This window comes from Erinaceus europaeus, chromosome 13, assembly GCF_950295315.1.
Source record: "Erinaceus europaeus chromosome 13, mEriEur2.1, whole genome shotgun sequence".
NCBI classification, from domain to species: domain Eukaryota; kingdom Metazoa; phylum Chordata; class Mammalia; order Eulipotyphla; family Erinaceidae; genus Erinaceus; species Erinaceus europaeus.
Genome location: NC_080174.1, coordinates 27102837 through 27128356, shown reverse-complemented (window position 1 = coordinate 27128356; position 25520 = coordinate 27102837). Strand labels below are relative to the sequence as shown.

The 25520-nt window shown below is 37.1% G+C and overlaps 1 protein-coding gene across 5 annotated transcripts in view; it reads left to right on the top strand.

Annotated features, from left to right (window-relative positions):
• Positions 1-25520, top strand: part of CEP162 (centrosomal protein 162) — an 83740-nt gene that overhangs the window by 23585 nt on the left and 34635 nt on the right. For all 5 annotated transcript variants that reach the window (XM_060205459.1, XM_060205457.1, XM_060205458.1 and 2 more), the window contains 10 exons: positions 294-570; positions 1504-1765; positions 4372-4505; positions 4753-4980; positions 5928-6065; positions 7776-7888; positions 7977-8082; positions 12725-12851; positions 16594-16757; positions 18060-18164. In XM_060205459.1, the coding sequence (XP_060061442.1) occupies positions 294-570; positions 1504-1765; positions 4372-4505; positions 4753-4980; positions 5928-6065; positions 7776-7888; positions 7977-8082; positions 12725-12851; positions 16594-16757; positions 18060-18164 (1654 nt within the window). The remainder of the gene's footprint in view (positions 1-293; positions 571-1503; positions 1766-4371; positions 4506-4752; positions 4981-5927; positions 6066-7775; positions 7889-7976; positions 8083-12724; positions 12852-16593; positions 16758-18059; positions 18165-25520) is intronic.

Genomic DNA, 25520 nt, shown 5'->3' with positions numbered 1-25520 from the left:
CACCATTAAAGTATGCCAATCTCTTGTCCTTATTCAGCTTTTGCAGCCCTTGCTTTGATGAGGTTAGCTTTGGAGTGAGTGAGAGAACTGTAATAGAAAGTAGGTGAGGGAGGGTATCTAAGTAGACACTATTTCATTATGAATTTTATACTGACCAGTGAGATGATTTTATGTTTACAAATATCAAATATTTTTAAGTATAGTAAATATGTATGTTATATGTACATATGTATGTTTTTAAAATATTTTAGAAAACCTATAAACTTTATAATTTTGTTTGTTTTGTTTTATAGCTCTAAGAAACTGGCTGACAATAAAGAAACTGAATTTATTAACCCTTCACCTCTGAAAATAAACCCAAATGTTATGTCTCAAGAGGCACAAAATATAAGCCAATTTTTCAACAAAAATGAAGAAAATATTGTTTTACAGAGAACAAATGAAGGTATAGAAAATAGCTGTCTAAGTGCAAATACTACAGAAGAACATATTGATAGAATGTACCTTGATATTTTGAGGAAAAAAATATCTACTGCTCCTTCATTACCTCAGGATGACAAAATTAAAAAGGTTAAGTTTTCATATTCTAAGTTGATATGATGTATTACTGGTATTGTGATCATATGCCCTTCTTAAGCGAGTGGAATTGATAATTAATCTTTAAGTAGATCCTAGATGTTGTGAACAATATCTGTTACAATACCCAACAATCCCCTAGGTCAGAGATAACACTGTGGCTTTAGCTTTCTCTTACAAACTTTATTTACATTGTTTTCATTTTCCAAGTGAATCATAATACTCAAAATTTGAGTATTATAAAAAATAAAGTTTTTTCCTCTCTAGTACTTTCTGTTCAGCTTTCTGGCAATCTGTGTTCTGCAAATGTAAGTGAGCTCTCATTTTATATAAAGTAGCACCTTCTAAGAAACTTGTATTTCACTGTTTCTGATCTATTCTGAATTGTAGTTTCTTTGGTACAAATACTATTTTTTCACTTAATAATGTTGAAGTATGTTTCTTACTATAAACCATCAGGTTAGTAGTACATTTTTAATAGATCAGATCTCTGCTTTTTTATGGTGTTTATTTTTGTCTTATTATTATATGGTGCTGGAGATAGAACTCAGAGCATGCATTCTACCACTGAATAATCTTCCTGGGCCATTTTTTTTTTTTTTAATCTTGAGACATCTGAAGAAAAAAAAAAAAGATTTCTACATGATTTCAGTATGTTCTTATAATCTCTTTCATGCTCATATACAACTTCTTCCTGGCAGTCCTATTTTAATATTTTACTGTTTATCTTGCTTTATTGTACTCCTGACTTTGAAAGTATTTTTCTAAATATTAAATTTAACGTGAATTAGATTGAGGAAATTTAAATGAAATGATTTTTCCCACAAGCTTGATGATATAGTCAAAACTAGTTTTTCGCATGTATTGACTCTGCATTTACAACTGTAGTTAATATTTAATTACTAAAGAATTTGTACTTGTATGCAGACCTCTAAATCTCAGATCAGTTCTGGAGAAGAAGAAGCAGTAAGTGATAAACAGGTACCATACAAGAAGGCCAAAAGTGCACCACCTTTACTTAAAAGAAAACCCCTGAGTGGATTATATGCCTCAGTTAGAAGTTCAGGATATGGCAAACCTAGTTCACCATTCAAGACATTTTCTACTCTTGAAAAGAAAACCTCAAAGGATATCATGAAAAACAAAAATGTAAGGACTGTCCCCACCTCAAATCAAGCTCGGAAAAAAGGTAAGCCTGTGCTCTTTTTATAATTGGGTTATGTGCCTACTGGACATTGTTTTACCTTCTGTATTTTTCTTCTGTCTATGAGCTTTGCATTTTCATAGAAAATAAAATGGACTGGAGAGCTAACACCCACCAGGTGGCACATGCGCTCAAGAAGTGAATCACACATATGTAAGACCTGGTTTAAAAAGAGAAAAAAAAAAAACAGTAATCTACATTCCATTTCTGAAAGATCCAATTTACAGAATGTTTTTTGTTTGTTTGTTTGTTTTGTTCTTTTTCAGGTGACACCTATAAGCCTGGGGAAGTGAATGGAATATAATAGTCAACCTTTCTGAGTTTGTTAGTTTTGTAATGTTCAAATGCTCACTACAAAAGAGCTATAAATTCAAAAATTAAATGGCAGCCTACTATAGAATGTTTATAAGGAGATTGTCTGGATACTATACATAGTGCTTTTTTTTTTTCCCAGCACCACTCAGTTCTGGATTCTAGTGGTGCTGAGGATTGAACCTGGGACTTTTGAGCCTCGGGCATGACTCAGAGTCTCTGCATAACCATGATGCTATATACCCCCTCCCCATAGTGCATATTTTTATATATCACAGTGCCACTTTTAGTCCCTAGCATAAGAATTGTATTGAAAGTAAAAGAAGTTTAATTTTCAACTTAAAAAAACACACAACTATGAAAAGAAATAAAAGTGTTCAGCCACTGCCTTTAGATTCTAGTCTAGAAAAGACTTCAGTGGAGCCTGAAGTATTTTGTACTTTCTTTCATGACATGGTTAACCAATTATAGTTGTAGTTGTCATTGGGGAAAAAAAAGTAGTTTATTTACTTTGGATAGAGATAGAAATTGAGAGGGAAGGGGGAGATAGGGAGAGAGAAGGAGAAACACCTATGACTCTGCTCCACCACTCGTGAAGCTTTCCCTCTGCAGGTGGGGACCAGGGGCTTGAACCAGGGCCTTGTGCATTATAACATGTAAGCGCTGCCAGATGTGCCAACACCTCCCCACCCCCAAATTCATCTCTGTTAGTCTTTCCCTCTACCTACCCACCTAGGATCACTTTGACTATATTTGAAGTTCTAGGCATTAGAGATTATTTCCTTCTATTTATGTGGCTGTGTAGTTGCTGCAGTGACCTGTACATATGAAATGGAAAGGCTAGCACTGACCTATGTTAAGAGAGCAGGAGAACAGCATTTGGGATCGTTTATTCTGGAGTGATAGAGATACAGTTCTGTAGGATTATGATGGTATGGGGAATTGAACCTGGGACCTTGGAGCCTCAGGCATTAGAGTCTGTTTGCATAACCATTATGCTACCCCACCTTCCCCCTGTTAACATGAGAATTTCTAATTTCCTCCCCTAAGAGTGCTCTTATGTTCTTTTTCTGTAGAAAGTCTGCCTGTAATGCTGTCAGCCCATCATTATTAGTAATTAGCTGTTTCTTTGATATAGCATGAATATTAAGGAAAAAAATCTTCTTAAATATTAGAATAATGAGGAGTGAAACTATTTTTCATTAATGTTTTAGAAGCATTCTCCACTTTTGGGAACAAGAAAATGAACTTTTGTTTTTAATGTTATAGTTAACTCCCAACAATTTTTATAATTTACTTTATCCAAATTCATTCATTCAAGGGGATTGGATGGTGGCACACCAAGGTTCAAGTCTGCTCCCCACTTCCCCTTTGTGAAGCTTCATGAGTGGTGAAGCTGGCCTATAGGTGTCTCTCTTTCTCTCCTCTATTTTTCCCTCTCCTCTCAATGTCTCTCTGTCTTAGCTAATAAAATAAAGTAATGCATGGTTGCCAGAGCTATAGATTAGAAGTGCTGGCATCAAGCCCCATTGATAACCCTGGTGGCAATCAAATTCATTAAGTTCATGGATTTTTTTTTTCTTTCAGCATTATTGCTGGGGCTTAGTGCTTCACTATGAATCCACAGCTCCTGGAGGCCATGTTTCCCATTTTTGTTGCCCTTGTTGTTATTGTTATTATTGCTGTCATTGTTGTTGGCTTGCGCAGAGAGAAATCAAGAGAAGAGGAGAAGACAGAGAGGGGGAGAGAAAGATACCTGCAGACTTGATTCACCACCCATGAAACAACCCCTCTGCAGGTGGGGACCTCGGGGTTGGAACTGGGATCCTTACCATGGTCCTTGTACTTAGTGCCACGTGCACTTAACCTGCTCAGTTACCACCTGGCCAATTTTTTAAATACCTTCCTTGGTCCAGACACTGTTAGTTATTGAAACTGCATTGAAAACACACATAATTTGACCACTACTCTTTGATAATCATTTAGATATTATGATTTGTTATAGACATTGAAATAGTGTATTTTTAAAGTATTAAAGATTGAAATTATCATAATGTACATTCTCCTCACATATTTCATCTCCACTTACCATTTGATGTGAATGTTAGGTCATTAGCCTTCTGTGTCAAATTGAGCAGAATACTTATTATGGAAAGCAGTTCTGAGTGCAATGAAACAGCTGTGTTCTAGTGTTCACCAGCCTGCTTTACATGATTACTAAGTGTATAGTTAACTTATTTTCTATTTGTGATACTTTTATTTATTGTTTCAATATTTAGAAATCTTCTCTGGAACAAAACTCATTAGGCCTTCAGGACTGAGTAAACCAGTTTCCCAAACTGAAAGTATTCTAGATACTCCTAAGAAGTCAGAATATCATCTAGAAATTGATTCCTGTATTCAGTTTCATAATGTACGTATTACATTTTAAAATACTATTCAGTTTTTATGTTCTACAACCATATTAAATCTGTACTATAACAAAACACATGTGATCCCTTTTCCTTCAAGAGTGATAATCTAAACACTTTCTGAACATTTATTTTCTTATATTGTAAAATATCGATGACTGTGTTATTCCTAATGGTTTTTTTTAATCACCTGTGTACAAATCTTATTATCAAAATCTACTCAGATAGAGTAATACATTTCTTTAATAGGATTCTTCAGGTTACCAAGGTGAGAACAAGGAAACAGAATTACTTATGTTTAAAAGAGTTCAAGAAACAGAGGAAAAATGGAGAGGTGCACAAGCCCTAATTGAGCAAATTAAAATTACATTCTTGGAAAAAGAAAGAGAACTCGAAAAGAAAATGGAAGAACTAAAGAGCAAACAGGAAAAGGAACTCTTCAAACTGAACCAGGACAATTACATTCTTCAAGCCAAGGTACTAGACACATTGTCCTAGTTTTCCTTCCCTCTTCCCCAGTTAACCTTCCACCTTCTGTATCCCACAGTGACCTTAGATCCATACTCCCAGAAGGTTAAAGAATAGGAAAACTAGGATGAATATGGGATGATCTGACTCTCAGGAGGAAGTTGAAAAACAAGATCAGGAAAAAAAAAAAAAAAAACACAAGTAGAACCTGAAATGGAATTGGTGTATCGCAACAAAGTAAAAGACTCTGGGTTGGGTGGGTGGGGAGAATACAGGTCCAAGAAGGATGACAGAGGACCTAGTGGGGGTTGTATTGTTATATGGGAAACTGGGGAATATTATGCATGTAGAAACTATTGTATTTACTGTTGAATGTAAAACATTAATTCCCCAATAAAAAAATTTACAAAAAATAATAGGAAAGCTATCAAGAGAGGGGACAGGATACGGAGTTCTGGAGGTGGGGATTGTGTGGAGTTGTACCCTCTTATCCTATGGTTTTGTCAGTGTTTCCTTTTTATAAATAATTAAAAAAGAAAAGTATGCTTCCTCCTAAATGCTTTTCCATCTTGTTTTCATGGAACTATGTGAACTGCTGTATTCACTGTGTAAAATACAAAGGTGGTCTCCCAGAATGCCTCTTTATAAAAGAACCTATACAGATCCCCATGGGGGGGCAGAATTTAAAGTAGCTTATGTTGTTAATTTTCTGCAGTCTCTTTGAAAAAAAAAAATCCCCTAGTTCACTATGAACTTCAGAGAACCCAGCTTCAGAAGTAACACCTGTACAAGGCTTCATCTCCAGAACTGTTATCAGAAAACATTACTAGTGTGGCCTAACTGTAGTAGATTTTTGCTCATTCCACTATGCTTATGAGATGGCTCCTTGAGTTATTCTTTCTTCTCACTTTACTAGTTCCTTCCCCAAATAAACCAATGTCTGCATTTTCTCCAAGTTAAGTAGCTTTGAAGAAGCAAACAAAAAACAAAGGTGGCTACATTTTGAAACAACTGATCCTGCTACTGGAGAAAAATTGAAGCAAATCCAAAAAGAAATACAAGAACAGGAGACACTTCTTCAAGGATATCAGCAGGTATGAGAATCCTTCAGCACTTGTGTTTGTTCTTGAGATCCCTTGATTAGAAAAAAAAGGCATAGTGAAATATTTCTGTGTTCATTTCACAGGTTGATAAAATTCTGGTAAGCAGGAAAAAGTAAACATTGACTAGTCTACACATTTTTTTTCCTTGGGAGGAATTAAAGTAGTTAAGAGTACGTTTTGAATTCAAAGAATCTAGATTTAGGCAATTCTCTATGCAACCTAGGGAAAATCATTTCACCTCTCTAAGCCAGTTTGCCACATTTGTGAAATGGGATGATATCTGTGACCTGCCTCATAAGATGGTTTTGAAATTGAACAAAGATGGAACTAAAAAGATGGCTCCCCTGCTTTGTCATGTGTACCACCCAGATCCAAGCCCAGCCCCACTACACTGGAGAAAGCTTTCTCTATATCTGGAGAAGCTTAGGGGAAAAAAAAAAGAAATAGAAATAGAACTAATAAGATGGTGCAAGTCAACATTTTAGTTCCTTATACACAAGATTAGTGAATGCTGCTTGTTAATGTTTATCATATTCATAGTCCTTAGAATCCTATTTTTCTTCAGATTTTTTTGCTGTGCTTCTAAGTAGGTAATATTGGCTAGAGTGATTTTCATTATTATTCAGTTCTTTTCATTGTTTAATGTTTATTTTATTTCATATGAGGTAGAGTTTGCATGAAAGAGAGGCCAGAGCTCACACATGTAGTGCCCTGTCAACTGAGCTGTTTCTCCAGTCATTCTTTGTTTGTTTATTTATTTTATTGTCACCAGGGTTATCACTGGAACTTAGTGCCTATACTCCAAATCTATCACTCCTGATGGCCATTTTTTTGTTCTTTTCCTTTCTTTTTATTTAATAAGAGAGAAAACTGAGAGAACTGAGGAGGTAAGGAGAGACAGAGGGAGAGAGAGACACATTTGAAATACTTTCACCACTTGTGAAGCTTTGCACTGGCTTTCTGCCAGAGCCCACATCCAACAAAAAAGCAATTAAAGAAGCCAGACTTTCCACCTTCTGCACCCCATGAAGAATTTTGGTCCACAATCCCAGAGTACCAAATGTTACGGAAAGATGACCAGAGGGCTTTTAACTCCAATTTCATCAGGACCCAGAAAGAGAAGAAGAAAAAAACAAGCGGGGGTGGGGTGGAGGTGTAGGCCACTCAGAAGTAGAAGATATGACTCCGAGGAAAAGAAGAGAGGACTATATAAGAATGGGCAAATATATATAAATATAGATAGTTAGTTACAGGAATAAGAGTCAACCCATATCTGTGATCCTGGGAGATCTAGTGTAGTTTCTAGTGGAGGGAATGAGGACACAGAACTCTAGTGGTAGAAACTGTAGTGGTGGAATTATACCCTGTTATCTTACAATTTTGTAAATCAGTATGAAATCACTAACAAAATATTTTTTAAAAAGACATTAAAGCAAAGGATTTGAGGAAGGAGGACAAGAATAAGGAGAAGCGTGGTGGGAGGGAGATGCCTTTCAGATCCTGGTACATGACGAACCTAATTTCAGGATTAGAGTGTTTTGTGGTGCCTATCTTGAGAAATTGTACCCATGTGTCAACCATTACTGTACCATTAACCTCCCAATAAAAATATAAAGAGAAAAAAGTCTCCTTATCTATACTGAACATATATCTAAGTTAGATTGATTTCTGTGACTTTTAACTAAATTTCTTTGATAAAAGGAAAATGAAAGATTATATAAGCAAGTGAAAGATCTCCAAGAACAAAACAAGAAAAATGAAGAGCAAATGTTCAAGGAAAATCAGAATTTGTTCAGCGAGTTAGCTTCCTTAAAGTAAGTCTTTAGTCCTTCAATTCAAATAGACTGTTTCAAAGCTTTTTTATTGTGATGTAATAGCACTGTTATTATTTTTCAATGTCAGAGAGCAGCTGAACAAAAAGCGTTTCCTGTCTCAAGTAGTTGAAGATTCAGAACCCACCAGAAACCAGAGTTTTACAGATCTATTAACAGAACTGCGAATGGTACAGGTAGGTTTAATAAGGATTCTAACTATGGAAGACAGAAAAGATAATTATTTAAAAGACCCATATGGAGCCAGCAAGATAGCTCACCTGACATTTGCTTTGTTGTCCACATGGCCCCAGTTGAAGATCACAGCACACCACATGGGAGCACTAAAGGAAGCTCTGATGCATTCTCATTCTTTCTCTTTCTCTCTCTTTCTTTCTTTCTCTCTCTCTCTGAAAAAAGTCAGTCCAGAGTGGTAAAATCACTCATGTGCAAGGCACAAGTCTCACACACACACACACACACACACACACACACACACACACCCTTATAGAAAACACATATATATAGATAGCCAGTGAGAATACACAGTGATAGTACATAGTACTTGCTTGCAAGAGGTCTCAAATTTGACCCCTGGTACAACCAATTGACAAAGCTGAACAATGCCCAGCAAACAAATCAAAACAAAACACCTGCTTATAATTGGCATACTGTTTGAAAATTAAGAGATACCTAAGATCAGCATTTAGCATACTATATAACATTAACATAGAGAAAATATAACCCTGGTGGCAATAACAATTACAAAAAGATTATTTTAAAGTATTTTCAAATATTCTTTTAGGAAACTTTTTTAGGTGTGTGTGTAGACAGAAAAGAAAGAAAGATAGAAGCAGGCTGGGAGTATGGATCCACCTGCCAATGCCCACGTCCAGTAGAAAAGCAATTATAGAAACCAGGCTTTCCGCCTTCTGCACCCCATAAAGAATTTTGGTCCATAATCCCAGGGGAACAGATGTTAGGGGAAGATGATCAGAGGGTTCTTAACTCAAATTTCATCAGGACCCAGAAAGAGAAGAAGGAAAAAAAAGGGGTGTTCAACATAATCCTTACCCAGTGAACCTCAAAATTGTGTAAGAAAAATTTCCAGGGAGATAGCACTAGCAGTAGAACTAACTTTCCTAACTGAGGTCTCAGGCTCAGTCCCCAGGGAAAGACAGATGATAATTAAACAAGTGAAATATTATATAGAGAGGTAAAAGCTGTGAAGAAAATAAAAAAGAGACTGATGGTGAGCAGGACAGGGAGGAGGCAGCAGTTACTAGTATGCTTCCGAGGCACTTTCTGACAAAACGGTATCTTGATTTGAGAGTTGAAGAGTAGCAGCAGCCAAGTGCACAAAGGTTGGTCTCCCAGCCAGGGAAGGAGTACAAGCAAAGTCATAACTAGCCTTGTTACCTTCCAGAAGCAGAGAGCTGTGAGGCAGAAGTGGATGAGTAAGGAAAAATAAGAGGAGTGGCAGACAGGATTTGCCAGCTGAACACCCCAACCCTCAGGATTGACAAGGATGGCCTTCCTGAAGAGGAAAGGCTCAGACTTGGACAGATGCAAGCAAAACATAGAGACATCCACTTAAACAATCACTATGTGATTGACCTCACGGTGTTTCAGATTCCTTTGACTTCTGAAATTCTTTACCTCTGTGAAGTAGACACTACTCAAGAGCATCTCTAACTTGGTTGACTTAATGAAGCAAAATGTATCTGCAGAGGGTACACTGGCACATTCAAACACTAAAAGAAACATAGTTTCTCGTAAAAAGGTATCTATGGAAGACTGCACAGAAGATGAAAGAATGAAATAATATAGTTGAATTTGTGATAGAGCTAGAGACCATTGTTATACAAGGCCCCATAAATGGATGTTTGTTGTAAGACTTGATTTTAGATTGTATGCAAAATTTTAAAGTACTTTTCTTTTGAAACATGACTATTATAGGTATACTACCATGAATCTAAGTGTTTCTTCAACATTTCAGAGTTCAGTTCATTGAATGTCTGTTGACTACTTGCCATCTGCTCTATAGAGATATTAAATAATTCTTTTTGAAGCATTTTCTTTTATTCTTTTTATCAAAAATAGGTCAGCTCTCCTTATAGAACAAAAAGGGAAAATAGTACATATAGAATGCATACATCATATTTCTCCCTATGGCTTTCACCTACCCCAACCTTCCAAAAAAAGACAAAAATAAAAGCCAAAAAAACAAAAAGAAAAAATCAACAACAAAAATAAAATATAACTGTGCCTGACTATATCCACAGGAGATGTTTTCTCTATGTCCAAATGTTTCTTCTACTTGTCTTGAATAATGAATAACTCTTGGTCCTTGTAGAGCTTTCAGCATAAAAAAAGTTAAAAGAAGATAAATGGACATAAATCAAGGTTATATGAAACAGAAAATAATAAATGTTATGCTAAAATTACCGTGAAATTTTATGGGAGTGCAGAGGAGGGGTTATAAAAAATAACTTTTGTTTTCTTTTTTGTTGTTGCTTTTTGTTTAGTTTTATTGAGACAGAGAAGTTAAGAGGGAAGGAGGAGTTAGAGAAGAATACTGCTTCACTACAAGTGAAGCTTCACTCCAGCAAGTGGGGACCAGGGGCATGAACCAGCTTCCTTGCCCATTGTAACACGTGCACTCTACCAGATACGCCACCGCCCAACCATTGTTTGTGTATTTTCCAGATGAGATCAGGCATGTTTGGGGTGGTATGACTGTAGACATTTGTTTGTTTCCATTTGGTGCTAGGCATCAAACACAGGACTTCATATATTTACAGAACTGCTGAACCACTTCCATGCCCCAATTACTACTTTACATATATTTTAGAGTGAAAGACATCAAAGCATTATTTGAATATCTATAGAGTCCTACCTATTTGCATCTTTGCTGTTCTCATGTAGTGCTAGCAGTTGAACCCAGGACCTCACACATCGAAGGCATATACAGTTGAACCCAGGGCCTTACACATAGAGAAAACACTCATCCTACTGAACCAATTTCCTGTCAGGAATAACCATTTGAACTGAACTTGAAGGATAAGTATGATTTGATCAAGCAAAGAAATGCTTTGAGATCAGTGTGGGATGCAGCGTATATTGAAAATTCATTCAACATATTTTCAATGTACCAAACATTTATGCATTTATAACGTATAGGTTAGTAGCATAAAGCCCTGCTTTTAAGTAAATATATGGTGTCAGGTGGCAATGAATGTTGTCCTAAGAAAACAATGCAACTCACTTGAGGGACAAGATGGGCTGCTTCTAAAGTAAGGAAGGTCTTCCTGTAGCTTTATTTGAGCAGACATCTTGATGAAGTAAAGCACCACACTGCATGGCCATCCCAGAGCAGAATGCTATAAAAGAGGAAATGGTTCTTACCAACACTTTTATGTTTGAGTGTGCTGAGGATGTTTCAATAATACCTAAAAGGTCTCTGGAGTGGCGTCAGAGAGGGAGAATTTGTAGTAAGTGTGGCCAGAGATCAGAAAGAGGCTGAGTTATGTGATACTTAGTGTGGTGGCAAGGAGTTGAGTTCACTTGCAAGAGAAATTGGACAACCAGACAGTTTCAGTTAGATGAGTGATAACTTTTCAGAACAACTCTGACTACTGTGAGGAGAATCAGGGTTGAAGAGGCAAAATATCAAGGAGGTTATTGCAGTAATCTAGAATTTTGAATACTTGGTAAGAAGAAAGAAAGGCTTTTACAACAACATTAAAACAACAAGGGCAACAAAAGGGAAAAAATAGCCTCCAGGAGCAATGGATTCGAGCACTGGCACTGTGCCCCAGTTAACCCTACAGCCAAAAAAAAAAGTATTTTAAAGTTGTCCTCTGTGGGAGGAAGAAAGAGAGGGGGTGGAGAGGATGTTGGGGTCCTGGTGTAGGATGATGGTGGGAAAGGATTTGCATTGAGGTTGAGAGTGTTTTTCAGACACCTGTCTTGGGAAGATGAGAAATTACCCATATGTTAGCAACTATACTATAAACCATTACCCTTCCCTCCAATAAAATAATGGGGGTTTTTTGTTTGTTTTTGTTTTATTTTTTAGTTCTGCTTAATATGTGGTTAGAAGCCATTCTAGGAGTAGCTAGGCAGTGGCTCACCCAGTTGAGTGTACATGTCCCATGTGCAAGGATCTGAGTTCAAGTCCTGTCCCCACCTATAGAAGGGAAACTTAGTGAATGGTGAAGCAGTGCTGCAGATGTCTGCTGTTTTATCTACCCCTCCCCTCCCAGTTATTTTCTGTCTCTAAAAATAAATATACTCAAAAAGTATTTTTAAAAAATATTTCGGGGGGTGGGGCTATAGCGCAGTGGGTTAAGCACATGTGGCGAGAAACGCGAGGATCCCAGTTCAAGCCCCCAGCTCCCCATCTACAGGGGAGTCGCTTCTCAAGTGTTGAAACAGGTCTGCAAGTGTCTGTCTTTCTCTTCCTCTCTCTATCTCCCCTCATCTCTCAATTTCTCTCTGTCCTATCCAACAACAACATCAGTGGTAACAACAGAGGCAACAAAATGGGAAAAGATGGCCTCCATGAGCAGTGGATTTGTGGTGCAGGCACCAAGCCCCAGCAATAACCCTGGAGAACAAAAAAGAAAATAAGAGAAAAAAGAAAAGGACAGGAAAGAAAGAAAAAATATTTCTAGTATACTCTAGGAAGGTAATAATTTTAGGAGGAGGGGGTAGTGATAATGTCAGAACTCATTTTTAGGAAAAATAATTAGTAGTATTTATGTTAGGTTTGGTGTAAGAGAAACTACCACAGTTTGTTGTAGTTGGAAATAATTTGTATTTCTTTGCATATAGAAAGACAAAAGCAGCTTACTGGAAGACATCAAAAGATTAAAGCAAGACAAACAAGCTCTTGAAGTAGACTTGGAGAAAATGAGGAAAGAGAGAGACCAAGCCAAAGACCAGGTTGCTTATGCCACAGGTAAAACACTTAAGCTATAGTTTACCTTTATTTCACAACAATTCTAATTTTTACTTAATTTTTTAATTTTATTAGTGATTTATTATTGATTTACAAAATTATGAGATAACATGGGTATAATTCCACACCATTCCCACCACCAAAATTTTGTGTCACCATTCCCTCCATTAGAAACTACAGCAGTTCTCCCAAGGTTACAGATATAGGTTGACTATTACTTCTGTAACTATCTATCTCTAGTTATATATATTTGGCAGTTTTTTCTATGGTCCTGCCTCTATTCCTTTCTCTTTTTTAATTTATTTATAGAAAATAAAAAATAGAAAATGTCAACAAAATTGTATAGTAAGAGAGGTAAATTTCCACACATTTCCCCCCACCAGAGTTCCATATCCCATCCCCTCCATTGGAAGCTTTCTTATTTATCTCTGGAAGCATGAACCCAGGGTCATTATGGGGTGCAGAAAGTGGGAGGTCTGGTTTTTGTAGTTGCTTCTCCACTGAACATGGACATTGACAGGTTGATCCATACTCCCAGCCTGTCCCTATCTTTCCCTACTGGGGCAGAGCTCTGGAGAAGTGGAGTTCCAGGGTACATTGGTGAAGTTGTCTGTCCAGGCAAGTCAGGTTAACATGGTAGCATCTGCAACTTGGTGTTTGGAACATGTGTTCCTTTGCTTCCTCCTTTCTTGGGGGACTTGGTGCATTAGTTCTTGTAAGATGGGGTTGATTGTGGCAAATTCCTTTACTTCTTGAATATTTCAGAAGACCTTTATTTTTTCCTCATATTTGAAGGATAATTTTGCAGGATACAATATTCATGGCTGGAATTCCCTTTCCTTTAGAACTTTGGATATTTCATTCCACTCTCTCATTACCTCTAGAGTTTGTGAAGAGAAATCTGATGAAAGTCTTATAGCTTTGCTTTTGTAACTTCTTTCCTTTCCCTAGAAGCCAGCAGTTTTTTCTTTGTCATTGACTTTTGATAGTTTTACAATAATGTGCCTTGGCATTGGTCTTTTTGTATTTACAAATCTGGGTGATCGTTCTGTCTCTTGAATGAGAATGTTCTGTCTCCGAGTCCACAGGCAGAGCCACTAATCTAGCCAGACTTTGTGAATGAGAATGTTCTGATGGTTTCTTAAGTGAGGGGAGTGTTCAGCTAAAATTTCTCTGAAAATGGATTCTGGGCCTTTGGCCTTGTCTTCCTTCTCAGATATACCTGTCACTCTTATATGGGATCTCTAGATGGAGTCAGCAGTTTCAGAGAGTTGCTTCAGTCTTTCTGAACCATTCTTCTCCCTCATCTTTGAATTGAAAGAGTGGGTTGGCTGTATCTTCTAGAATGGAGATTATTTCTTCTGAATGTGTAGATCTATTTCCTAAGCCGCCTTCTACCTGGGCATGGATTGACTGAAGTTCTTCTTTCAAGATTTGAAGATACTTAAGTTCCTCTCTTGTTTGTTTTAATTCCATAGTAACAGGCTCTTTTAATTCTTGTTTAAATTCTTGGATAGTCCTCATAATGAGTTCTGTGTAGTCTGTATCTGAGAGTCTCTAAATCTGTGTATTACTTGGGTTTCCTCTCATTTCTGCCTGGCTGATGTGCAATTTTTTTGCAAGTTATTGATGGCCAGCAGGTGGTGCTATTGTGATCTCTAGGTTTCTCTGTTTTGTATCATCTGCAATGGGTGGGATGGGGTGGAAGGGTGGTTGCTTTGGGCTGTCTTGTGATCACAAATGCCGTTTTATATTGTGTCCTTGCCTTAAATTCAGAAGGCTAGCCCCCCACCCACCCACCCACCAGTCAAAGACTGAGAGGTTTTAAGCCCCTGTCTCTTTTCTTCCAGCCCTAGAAACAATGTTACTTGCTTGCTGTGCTTAAAGTGAAATCCCCAAAATGGCGCAGGGCCTGCACTTCCCAGAGCTCTGGTTTGACTTCCCTGTTCAACCCTTGCCCACATCCCTTTTCACTCCAATTGCAAGCGTGTACCCACCTGAGGCTACAGAACTTTCAGCTGTAGATTATGACTTCAGTTGGGTCTCTTGTTGTATTTATTTATTGATTTGGGAGGAGCAGTGATTTCTCCTTTTATTTTTCTTTAACTCAATCTTACAGTTCTAATTTTTAGTTTAAGTATTAACATTTGAATGATAAAATTAAAGCACTTCCTGTAAGAGTGTTACCATTTTAGAAATGTTTTTTAAATTCATTATTAATAGGTATGTACATTTTGATTGGTTTTAGAAGGACTAATCATAAAATAGAAAAAGAAAATCATGGGTGATTTAAGGTTGTGGTATTTTATGTTAGCTGTTTATTTTTCTGTCATGTAAATTGTCACCTTCCTGTGGTCATGATCTGCCTTTTTTATCCTTGGGTCGGAGGCAGAAAGACTTAACGTATTTGTCAGATGAGCAAATCATACTGTATTTTGTAGAAGACTCAGATAAATCTGGCATTCCCCACCAAGGCAAAGGAGAGTAAGAAAAATGCGGCAACATTTACTGTTTCTTAAAACCACAACTGAATCAAGATAGAGTTAGAAAAGAGTTTTCAGCAGGGAGTGGTATTTTGAGTGGGGTTTTTCTCAGGTGTTTTTCATGAGCTTGTTAATGGACAAATGTACCTGTGAAGCAAAACAGCTAGCAGAGCACAGAACGGAAAGGCCTTGTTTGCCAGAGTAAAGATCTCCACTCTGTCTTGTAACATTGAGGGTAAACTATGAGCAATAAAATCTATACCTGTTTATAAGAAAAATCACATTTGCTTTCCTCATCTGTAAAATAGAGTAAGTAGTTAGTACCCATCTTATAAGTTTATTGATATAAGCATATCATGTGTGGTAAGCTTTCTCTACCATCACTGTATTTCAGCATAACTAGCTGGCGTCTGATTCTTCATTCTTGTTATTGCTAATATGCAACATTTATTTTCCCATGCATGCATGCAACTTTTATAATTAGAGTCCACTGGAAAATTGTTGATTTATGTTTTTATTTTTTTTTTAATATTTTTAAAAATTATTTATTTATTACTGGATGGAGACAGACAGGAATTGAGAGGGAAAGGGAAGAGAGTGAGAAAGGCAGAGAGACACCTATAGCCCTGCTTCACCACTCATGAAGCTTTCCCCCTGCAGGTGGGGTGAACCCAGGACCTTGTGCACTGTAGTGTGTGCACTTAATAAGGTGCACCACCGCCTGGCCTCAATTGTTGATTTAACTGTTAATTGGAAAAAAAAAATCAATGTAGTTAACTTGCTACAAATTGAGGGTTTGGACTATGCACACAATCTCACCTCCTTTTACTAGGCACCTAACAAATTAAACTAGGCACCACCTGGCAAATATCAGTTGTTTTTTGCTTTCTGTATATTTATAAGGCTTCTTTTAGAACAGTGCTGTTTATTTAAAATCTTTAAATTTCATTCAGTTTCATATTTTGAAAAATTATATTCATGTTGTGTTACTTTATCTTTTTGGGGGGAATTCTTTATATTTTTTTAAAGAAATCTCTCCTTTTTTTATTATCTTTATTTATTGGATTGTGACAGCCCGAAATCAAGAAGAAAAAGGGGAGATAGTGAGGGAGAGAGAGACATACATGCAGCACTGCTTCATCACTTGCAGAGCTTTCCCCATGCAGGGGGGACCAAGGGCTCGAATCAGGGTCCTTGCCCATTGTAACCTGTGCTCAGCCAGGTGCACCACCACCCAGCCCTGTTACTTTATCTTATAGGTGAAAAACTGTATGAAATAAAAATTTTAGAAGAAACCCATAAACAAGAAGTCACTCGTCTCCAAAAGAGATTACAGTGGTATGCTGAAAATCAGGAACTTCTGGATAAAGATGCAATTAGGCTTAAAGAAGCAAATGAAGAAATTGAGAAGCTGAAGCTTGAGGTAACCATTCAGAATGTGTTTTCTTCCTTTTATTTATTTTTTTCTGCCTCCAGGGTTATTGCTGGGGCTTGATGCCTGCACCATAAATCCACTGCTCCTGGAGGCCATTTTCTCCATTTTGTTGCCTTTGTTGTTATTGTTAGTATTGCCATTGCTGTTGTTGTTGGATAGGACAGAGAGAAATCAAGAGGGGAGGGGAAGACAGAGAGGGGAGAGAAAGATAGATACCTGCAGACCTGCTTCATTGCTTATAAAGTGACGCCGTGTAGGTGGGGTGCTGGGAGCTCGAAACCTAATGCCAGTCCTTGTGCTTTGCACCATGTGCACTTAACCCACTACCCTACTGCCTGGCCCCCCAGAATGTACTTTTTGTAGATGATGCCTGTTAGTTTCAGCAGTCAATTCCATATCATCTTACATGTCACTGAATCAGTACTATAAACTATATTAGCTAAAATATTCAGATTTGGGAGTTGGGCAGTAGCGCAGCGGGTTAAGCGCAGGTGGCAGCTCAAGGATGTAAGACTCCCGGTTCTAGCCCCTGGCTCCCCACCTGCAGGGGAGTCACTTCACAAGTGATGAAGCAGGTCTGCAAGGTGTCTGTCTTTCTCTCCCCCTCTCTGTCTTCCCCTCCTCTCTCCATTTCTCTCTGTCCTATCCAACAACAACATCAATAACAACAACAATGAAACAACAAGGGCAACAAAAGGAAATAAATATTTTAAAAAAAATTCAGATTTTGGTTTTCAAATACTTTCAAGTGTATATTCTGTTTTATATTAAATTGAAGAGAGTTCAAGCTCTTTATCACGATTTTTCAGGTTCCCATGTAGTGGAAGTTCTGTCTACCTCTTCAGCCTATTTGGTCCCACACTTCCCCTGGCTGCATTATTCCAGCTCACCACATCTTTCTTTGAACATTCAAATTTATTCTACTTGTTGCATTGGTCTGGAAATATCTGGCCTCAGTTTTCAGTGTCTCACTCTTTGAGTCTCAACTCCAATTTCTTCCCCAACTTTCTTAGCTGCCAGTCTCACCCCCTCTGACACTCCCTTTCTCTCCCTTCATTCTGTTTTATTTTCTATGGAGAACAAAAAGAGCTTCAGGAAATTGTTTACTTACTTGACTAGCTTATGGGTAAGCACTAAAAGAGCAGGGATCTCAGTTGCCAGGTTTGCCCGCTATATGTCCAGCACAGTGCCTTATCTGAGAACTCACTGAATGAACTCACATTCTACTTTTTCTTCTTGGTATATCTATGCTATGTTACAGACTTCTATACCGTGTTCTTTAATCTTTAGGTTGAGAAACTAAAAGCCGAATCTGGAAGTCCATCTATTCAGCAAAAGATACGTTTAAAAGACAGAGCAGCTGATGCCAAAAAGATTCAGGATCTAGAGCGACAAGTATGTATTATGAGTAAATTTTTATTAAGGCATTTTATGTATAGTACACTTTGTCTTTTTGTTTCAGGAATTCTTTAAAGTTGTAGTCAAACTCCTGGAAATAGTTTTTATATATTTATTTCAATAATAGATTATTCCTAATTTAAATATACAGATTAATATAAGTAGCAAATAGAATCACTATGAAATATACTATATATATATATATATAGAGAGAGAGAGAGAGAGAGTATTTAGAATAATGTACCTTTAAGAGAGACTAGACCTCTTGTTGAGAGGTTATTTTTGCCTTCTAGGTTTGTTAGACATCAGGGAAGACACAAAATTTTAAATTCTGGACATATAGTTAGGATTCTCTATTAACTTTACATCTAATTCTCGAATTCTACTGAATAGGTACAATAGATGAAAGGCAAATGGGAACAGAGACTTGAGTTTAGAACCTATTACTAATACTTAGAAAGTTTTACAAAACACTCTGGAATCAGAACATTGAGATTCCAAAGAACCCAGAACATTTAGGCCCCAAAGAATTCATAATCTTGAATTTTTTAACTTTTTATTAATAATAAAGAAACACTGACAAAACCACAGAATAAGAGGGGTGCAGCTCCACACAATTCCCACCAGCAGAACTCCACATCCCATCCCCTCCCTTGGTAGCTTTTCTATTCTTTAACCCTCTGGGAGTATGGACCCAAGGTCATTGTGGGATGCAGAAGGTGGAAGGTCTGGCATCTGTAATTGCTTCCCTGCTGAACATGGGCGTTGACAGGTCGATCCATATTTCTAGCCTGTCTGGGCTTTGGAGAAGGTGAGTTCATTGTTCTTAATAGCTACATAGTATTCCATTGTGTATATATACCACAGCTTTCTCAGCCACTTATCTGTTGTTGGGCACCTGGATTGCTTCCAGATTTTAGCTATTATAAATTGTGCTTCTACGAACATAGGTGTTCACATTTCTTTTTGGTTGGGTATTATGGAGTCCTTAGGGTATATCCCTAGGAGAGGAATTAGTGGATCATATGGAAGGTCCATTTCTAGCCTTGTGAGAGTTCTCCAGACTGCTCTCCACAGAAGCTGGGCCAGTTTACAGAATTTCCACTGGCAGTGCAAAAGAGTTCCTCTGTCCCCAAAGCGTCTCCAGCATTTGTTGCTGCTGTCCTTTTTGATGTATGCCATTCTTGCAGGAGTGAGATGGTATCTTAATGTCTTTATTTGAATTTCTCTGACAATCAGCGACCTGGAGCAATTTTTCATGTGTTAGCTTTTTGGATCTCTTCTATAGTGAATGTTCATATCCTTTGCCCATTTTTGGATGGGGTCATTTGCTTTTTTGTTGCTAAGTTTGCTGAGCTCTTTGTATATTTTGGTGATTAGTGTCTTGTCTAATGTATGGCATGTGAAGATCTTCTCCCATTCTGTGAGGGGTCTCTTTGTTTGGGTGATGGTTTCTTTGGCTGTGCAGAGCTTTTCAATTTGATGTAGTCCAACTGGTTTGTTTCTGCTTTACTCTTCCTGTTTGTTTCATCAAAGATGTCCTTGAGGTTTAGATGGAAAAGTTTTCCACCAATGTTTTCCTCTAAGTATTTGATAGTTTCTGGTCTAACATCCAGGTCCTTGATCCATTTGGAGTTGATTTTTGTTTCTGGTGAGATAAAGTAGTTCAGTTTCATTCTTCTGCATGTTTCAACTCAGTTTTCCCAGAACCATTTATTGAAGAGAGCCTCCTTCTTCCATTTAATACTTTGGCCCCGCTTATCAAAGATTAGATGTCCATCCCATCGGTGTGGGGGTTTAGTTCTAGGCTTTCAGTTCTGTTCCACTGGTCTGTGTGCCTATTTTTGTTCCAGTAACAGGCTGTTTTGATGATGGTGGCCTTATAATATAGTTTGAGATCTGCGAGTGTGATGCCTCCATTTCTGTTTCTTTTCCTCAGGATTGTTTTCGCAATTCTAGATGTTTTCTGGTTCCAGATAAATGATTGTAGCTTTTGTTCTATTAAAGGAGCTTGGTGGAACTTTGATGGGTATCGCATTAAATTTGTATATTGCTCTGGGGAGAATATTCATTTTGATGATATTTATTCTTCTAGTCCATGAGCATGGGATGTCTTTCCATTTCTTGGTATTAGTTTCTATTTCCTTGAATACTGACTCATAGTTTTTAGTATACAAGTCTTTCACTTCTTTGGTCAGCTTTATTCCCAGGTATTTTATTGATTTTGCTGTAACAGTGAATGGGAGCGATTTCTGGATGTTTTCTTCTTCATATTTGGTGTTTGCATAGAGAAATGCCACTGATTTTTGTACAGTGATTTTGTAGCCTGACACCTTGCTATATTGCCTAATAACTTCCAGTAGTTTTCTGCTGGATTCTTTATATATATTATCATATCATCTGCAAATAGTGAGAGCTTGACATCTTCCCTTCCTATCTGTATTCCTTTGGTTTCTTTCTCTTGCCTGATTGCTATGGCAAGAACTTCTAATATTATGTTGAAGAGTAATGGTGATAATGGGCAGCCCTGTCTGGTCCCTGGTCTGAGGGGGAGTGCTTTCAGCTTCTATCCATTGAGTATAATGTTTACTGTAGGGTTGCTATATATGGACTCCACGATCTTGAGGGATTTCCCATCTATTCCCATTTTTGTAGTGTTTTGAGTGTGAATGGGTATTGAATTTTTGTCAAAGGCTTTCTCTGCATCTATTGAGATATCATGTGGTTTTGATTTTGCTTTTATTGATGTGGTGAATGACATTGACTTATGTATGTTGAACCATCCTTGCATTCCTGGGATAAATCCCATTTGGTAGTGATGAATAATCTTTTTGATATGTTGCTGTATCCGGTTGGCCAGGATTTTGTTCAGTATTTTGGCATCTATGTTCATCAGAGATATTGTTCTGTAGTTTTCCTTTTTTGTTGTGTCCCTATCTGCTTTTGCTATCAGGGTGATGTTGGCTTCATAGAAGGTGGAAAGGAGTGTTCATGTTTCTTCGATCTTATGGAAAAGCTTTAGAACTATGGGTATTAGCTGTTTCCTGAAGGTTTTGTTGAATTCATTTGTGAAGCCATCTGGTCCAAGACTTTTGTTGTTGAGAAGATTCTTAATAACTATTTTTATTTCTTTGTCTGTGATTGGTGCATTTAGGTTTTGTGTTATGTCGATTTGAAAAGAATGTGTATTCCAGTTTTTTTGGGTGAAGAACTCTGAAAATGTCCAGGAGGTCTAGTCTGTCCATCTCTTCATTTAATTCTCTTGTTTCTTTGTTGATTGTCTGTTTCATTGATCTAAGTGTGAGAGTGGGGTGTTAAAATCTCCCACTATTATTGTATTACTGTTGATTTTTTTTGTAGTTCTTTCAGTAGGTATTTGATGTATTTAGATGGGCCCTCATTGGGTGCATAGATATTAATACTTGTTAAATCTTCTTGGTTGATTGATCCTCTAATCATTATGTAATGGCCTTGCCTATCTTTTATTACTTCATTTAATTTAAAATCTATTGAGTGAGAGATGAGAACAGTTGTCCCCGCCTTTTTTTTTTTTTTTTTTTTGGTCCATCTCTTCACATTAAGCCTGTGTTTGTCTTGTTGGGTCAGATGGGATTCTTGCAAGTACCATATGGTTGGGTTGTGTTTTCTGACCCATCCTCCCACTCTGTGCCTTTTAATGGTTGAATTTAAGCCATTGACACTTATTGATATTATGGATTTAATGTTTTGTAGTGCCATTATTTTACAATTTTTTATTTTCTCTGATTTATTTCAGGTATTATGGTGATGTTCTTGTTTATAAGATATCTTTTAGAATCTCTTTCAGGGCAGGCTTGGTGACAGTTGCCTCTTAACTGTTGTCTGTCTAAGAAGGTTTGATCCCTCCATCTAGTTTGAATGAAAGTCTAGCAGGATATATTATCCTTGGTTGAAACCCTTTTCCATTCAGCGTTCAATAGATATCTTGCCAATCTCTTCTGGCTTTTAGAGTTTGAGTGGAGAAGTCTGCTGATAATCTTATGGGTTTTTCCCTTGTATGTGACTTTTTGTTTTTCTCTAGCAACCTTTAGGATCCTTTCTTTATTCTTGCTACTTTTCATTGTAACTATGATGTATCTTGGTGTCTTCAGGTCTGGGTTGATTCCGTTTGGGACTCTCTGGGCCTCTTGAATCTTAATGTTCTTTCTGTTGTTCAGGTCTGGGAAGTTTTCTTTTATTATTTCCTCTAGAATGTTTACTTCCCCTTCCTCTCCTTCTTCCTCTAGCAGGCCAATTATAAATGTTACTTCTTTTAAGATCATTCCACATGTCTCTGTTGTTGTTTTCAGTACCTCTCAGTCTCTTTTTGAGCTCTTTTACCTCTTTCTTAGTTTTATCTAGCTCCTCCTCTGTCTGGTTAATTCTGTTTTCTGCTTCTGTTCGCCTGCTTTCCCTTCCCTCAGCTTCTTTCTTCAGTTCAGTTATACTATTAGCTTTTTCTGCTAATTGACCTTTTAGTTCAGCTACTTCAGCTTTCAGTTCTATTAATTACCTTGAGGTAGCTTGTGTTTTCCTTGAGGGTCTCATCTGTTGTTTCCCTAATTCTGATAGCCCTTTCCTCCATGGTTGTCTTCAATTTTGTGATTATTAGGTTTGTTATTGCTTACATACTTTTCTTATCTATGGTTACTTCTGACTGATTTGGAGTTTCTTCTGGGCTCCTGTCTTTATTCATTGTGGTAGCAGTTTTATTTATTCTTGATTTAACCATTTTCTTTTTATTGATGTGTTTTTTATTTTTCTGTTATGTCATTCTTCAGTTGTTGTGTTTTGACTACAAGCCACACTATATTAAATACTTTTATGACAATTGTAGTCACCCAACCTCAGAAATTACAGCAATCGTAACTTAAGCAAGGATTGATGCAGTTCAACCAAACCAGTTAGCCAAAAAACAGCTCCAGTCCAAGAAAAAATAGCAACCAAAGCCAAAGGAAAAAAGGGAAAGCAAGAGTAGACAATTATACAAATCTACTGTCCACTGTAAATTTTAGGGATAGCAAGAGGAGAAAAGAAATTAGAAAAGAGAGACACGCACAGAGAGAGTCCACTCTGAGTCATAGTTCTTCCCCAAAATAATTCACAAACGAGTATTAGTGAATTCAGAAATCTTAAGAAGGAGGAAGGAAGAAAAGAAGACAAGAAAAAAAAAAAAGAGCAATGAAAGGAAAGTTGTTTTTCTTTTTTTTAATTAGGTAGGAGGAGGAAGAAAGGAAAGTTGAGAGAAGAAGTAGAGAGAGACAAGTTCCTCTCAAACTGGATAGGACACCCAGTCACCTAGCAATGGAGAAAACAACAGTTAATTTTGGTCAACCTGAAGAAGGAGGGGACAAAAGGGACACACTAATATAATAATAGTAATAAAATAGAATAGAATAAAAAACCCTAACAGTCAGTATGCAGCTTGGAGCACTCCAGATTTGCTGCAAGCAGCCTGAGCAAAGACAACCAATTGTAAGAAGTATCCAAAAAAAGAAAAGAAAAAAAAAAAAACTCCAAGTAGTGTTTCCCAGGCAGGGATGGGGTGAGGCTCTGATTGGTCAGGCATTTTGTCACTTAAATAGAGCTCCAGCCACTTAGAAAAAAAAAGAGAAGGCAAACAAAAAGGAAAAGGTTTGGAATGACACCCCTAGTGAGCCAGGAATCTTGATAAAGAAAATAGGTCAGCAGGGAGCCTGCTAGGAGATGCTGTTCAGACCTTGGGGGCTGGTTCAGGGGTTTGGGGGAGCAGTGAGCTTCAGAAATAATCAAAATTTCCTTTCTCTTTCTCCCTGGCCTAACCCAAGAGTGGTCTTACCATTAGGACCCCTTATTCACCCTCCTCCTGATGGCCCAGTATCCTACCCTATTCAGAGAATCCCCAGTCACAAGCTGCTGTTTGTTTGAGCTCACACCAGCTGCTGCTTGCAAGTCACCATCTTGGCTCCACACACCGCCCTTTTTTTTTTTTTTTTTTAAACCAGAGCATTGTTCAGCTCTGGTTTATGGTGGTGCTAAAGGTTGAACCTGGGTCTTTGGAGCCTCAGACATGAAGTTCTCTTTGCATAACCGTTATGCTATCTACCCCCCACCACTCTTATAATCTTGAATTCTCTCACTCACTGTTTTCATGGTCAGTGTAACTACATATCTTTCCAAGATATAGTATACTTATCAATATAAGGATTTTTTTATTAAAATGCTTGGTTTGTGTGGATTATTAAATTTTTCCTCCAGTTTCTTATAAGTTCATTTAAATAATGTGGTATTCGTATTCATAGATAAATATAAAACAAAGTAAGAATTTCCAGCTGAGGGCTGATGAAATAGCTCACTTGGATAATGTACTGCTTTGCCATGTACATGTCCCAGGTTCAAACCCCATGTGCATAGCATTGAAGGAAGCTTTTATGTTATGATCTCTTTCACTTTATCCCTCAGTCTTTCTACCTCTGTGTATCTTATAAGGGATCCAGACCTGTAGTCATGCCATGATACTTACATATGTAGCTATTATTTCATCATAAATCCAAAACTGTGAGGTCACCACCTGATTCAATATTACCCTAGTTTTATGAGAAGAAACTTAAGCAAAAATTAACTGTTATAGGACCTGCTCGTACATTAAAAGGTATGATTTGATAGCTGTGTCCACTGACAAGAAAGGAACATGAAAGATATAGTTTGAAGAAATTCTATTTTATTTATCTGTTATATAACTGTAGTCTAAGATTGCTTGCATTTTATTTTGATTAGCCAGTGCAGGGCTATGAGAAAAATAAGGCCAAAATCATCACTAGATGACTTTAAGAGAAGTTGTATAGAATGGAATGTATGAGAGTGAAAGAATAAACCATGCTTATTAGTAACAAAATTGAGACTGAAAATAGCAATACATATTGACCAGAAATATACTATAGTATTAATAATTGCCTTCTTAATAAATTCATTAAAATTTATTGGTTTATGATCTATATCTTTCTAAAGTATTATTTGTTATCATTGTTTAATTTCATGTTACATGTACATTTCATCTTACTGTTCCCATAAACATTTCTATCCTAATGACTTTAAACCTTATTAAGTATTAATCTGTGATAACAAAATTATATCCCAATATAGCTCAGATAATTTTAGAGTCATATTCTGAGATAACTTGGTTATCAAATAAAATCATTCATTTTCTAAGTCTCACATAGATAAAAATGAGGCTAAGTGTGTGCTATAGTGAAAGTTTCAAATTCTATAAATTCATTCATGCTTCTGTTTTTAAGAACCAGTTCATAGTTTAGTGTATTGTAAAAGTTACCATTTATTTACATTATGTGATAACCA